Source organism: Anarhichas minor, unplaced genomic scaffold (assembly GCF_050575085.1).
Source record: "Anarhichas minor isolate MPS153535 unplaced genomic scaffold, ASM5057508v1 ptg000003l, whole genome shotgun sequence".
NCBI lineage: Eukaryota > Metazoa > Chordata > Actinopteri > Perciformes > Anarhichadidae > Anarhichas > Anarhichas minor.
In genome coordinates this window covers 10,274,936-10,277,500 of record NW_027466449.1, presented here as the reverse complement: position 1 = coordinate 10,277,500, position 2,565 = coordinate 10,274,936, and the positions used below count along the sequence as shown (strand labels likewise).

General features: G+C 45.6%; 1 protein-coding gene across 1 annotated transcript in view; it reads right to left on the bottom strand.

Annotated features, from left to right (window-relative positions):
• The window catches only part of rgs19 (regulator of G protein signaling 19), a 26,246-nt gene extending 24,027 nt beyond the window's left edge, over positions 1–2,219 (bottom strand). The window contains exon 1 of the mRNA XM_076097096.1: positions 1,917–2,219. Within this exon, the coding sequence (XP_075953211.1) occupies positions 1,917–1,973 (57 nt within the window). The 5' untranslated portion in view covers positions 1,974–2,219. The remainder of the gene's footprint in view (positions 1–1,916) is intronic.
• Between the last annotated feature and the right edge of the window lie 346 nt (positions 2,220–2,565).

Sequence of the window (2,565 nt, the reverse complement as noted above, 5' to 3'; positions counted from 1 at the left end):
AGCATTTCCTCTACCACACACTCAGAGGCTTCCTCCACGCGTTTTTTTCGAACAAAATGTGTCATGATGAGCCCATGTGTGCTGTTTCTTACGCCTCGATTGGACGGTGCTCACACACACACACACACATGCCTCTGTCTGCGCTCAGTGTCTCCTCTCCTCATCTCCCTGTGTGGCCAAATGTGTTGACGTTCCTCAAAGTCACGTTTGCTGGGCCCTCGTCCCCCTCAACAGCTGCATTTTGAGTCCGCTGTGCATGACACACCGTCTCTCCAGCGGTGTCCAGCTGCAAGCCTGTGCGTTAATGCAGCCTGCGGAGGCTTCCGCTCTGGCCTCTGGGCCGGAGCCCCCCGTGGGTTACTTTACGCTCCGACGTAAGCTACGGCGGCGAGGGCTCTCGGGAAGGACTCGGCCAGACATTCCTATACATGGATACATGGATGGCAAAGGGCCACAACTCGTATCTTTTGGATTATTTTGTTTGTATGTTGTTTTGTATCTCCATTTGTTATTGAATAAGGTGCATATATTCCAAAAGGTTTGGTGTGTTTTTGCATGTTTGTAATTCCAAGGAGTTAAAGACTAGTTATGAAATTCCAGAATTGTAAATGGAATACCGACCCAATCAACAAATAACCAAGTATTCGGGTCCAGCCCTAGTTGATCTGGATGAAGCACGAAGGGAGAGAGAACGGACCTGACCATCTATGTGACTAATGAGATGCTGTGGGTGAAGCAACATCTCGGTGAGCAACTAACCATTGCTTTGTTCAGATTCAGATCAACTTTATTATCGCACACAGAGGAAAGTCCACAGTCAAAACAACATAAACAATAAATCCATCCAACCGCTTATTCTATGCAGGGCCGCAGGGGGGGATGGAGCCGCAATAAGACCACAACATGCTCACAATGAAACACACGTTTCACGTCTTTGTGGTCGGCTATTTTATATTGTAAACACGCAGCGCTCCCATTGCAAGTAATAATAAAAACGGACAACTTAAAGTAAAGTCACTCCAGCAATCAACAGAAGAAGAAACATTTGCATGTTGTTGAGGTTAGAGCCCACCATCCACTGAACCTGTACCACAACTCATCATCACTGCAGTTGCCATTGATCCAGAGAAGAATCAGCTAAAAATAAATAACAAATAGCTTCCATCCTTTTTTTTTTGACTGTATCCTGAAATATAAGTGCAGCAAAGACAACTTCCGAATGGGTTGACAGAAAGAAAGAAAAAAACATGGGGCCAAAGTAAGTGAAAGTGGAAATAGAGACAAGTATGTAATGTCATAATGAATGAAGTTTGATTCGCAGTCATACGTGCTAGTTTGTCATGGCTGACCTGTGTTGCAACTGAACCCGTTCTCCCCTGTGAACCGTGCCTTCTAGGTTCGCCGGTTATCAACAGCAGAGACGTTAAGCTAACAGTCAGTGTGCTGTCGTTTCTTTCCGCCCAACTCACTTACAGGACGTGAAGTGAAAGAAAGAAAACTTAAATAAAGTAGGAAAGACCCCGTTTGACTGTCTCCTCGGTGTTGTACTAATAAGCTGCTTGTGTGTTTTACGCGTCCCGTTTAATGTTAGAGCAAATAAATAACGGCTGAGAGGACGGAGACACCTTCGCTAGTGTCATTAAGAACACCGTTTAAAAGAATCGACTCCTTCTTCCCCCCTAAATATTGACTTGACTGCTTCCCGTTCTTGAGAGAAGGAATCAAGGAGGTAAGGTGAGGAAAGGAGGGGAGGTAAGGAATCGCGGAGACCGACCTTTTCCTCAACACCGCGGAGCGAGGAAAAAAAAAAAAGCCCCGCCGCCGACTGGAGACGAGGGAAGGGGAAATTAAACGGGAACCGACACCCCTCCCCTCCCCGTGTTCAAACTAGTTTCTGCAGCCGATCAGATACTCACAATCTTGGCATTAATAAGGTCCGGAGGGCGGTATCCGCTGCTCTTTCGGAGGCACATCCGTGTGTTTTTTTTTTTTCTTGCTCTGCAGCTCCGCACCGGGGGAGGGGGGGGGGGGGGGGGGTTGGTGCGTGGATTTTCTTTTTTTAAATTATTTATTTTTCTAAATATCCTGCCGCCGCTGTATCGGAAGAAGAAGGAGTCCGCCTCCTCCCCCTTCTGCTGCTCTCCTCCTGCTCGGGTTTTTCCCAGAGAGAGAGAGAGTGATAGAGAGACAGACAGAAAGAGCGTGTGTGTGCATGTGCGTGTGTGTGTAAGAGGGAGGGAGAGAGATCACCGCCCTGGCGGACAGAGCGCATGCGCGGATTCCCGTCCATCGAAGCAGCAGGAGACCCGGAGTTCTCTATAATAAAACTTTATATACTGCAGGCTATATATTAACTTTTATTTGTTTCACATGTTATTACACATCATAAATCGTTTAAAGTAATAACTCATGCACTATTTTACACCACTTTACTTTACTTACCTAAACTTCTTTCACACATATAAGATAATCATATTTTTTTTCAATACATATATTTTTTTCACATATACGTGGATACGTGATGAAAGATGTAGTTTAATTAGTCTTTTGGGGTTTACCAATTTC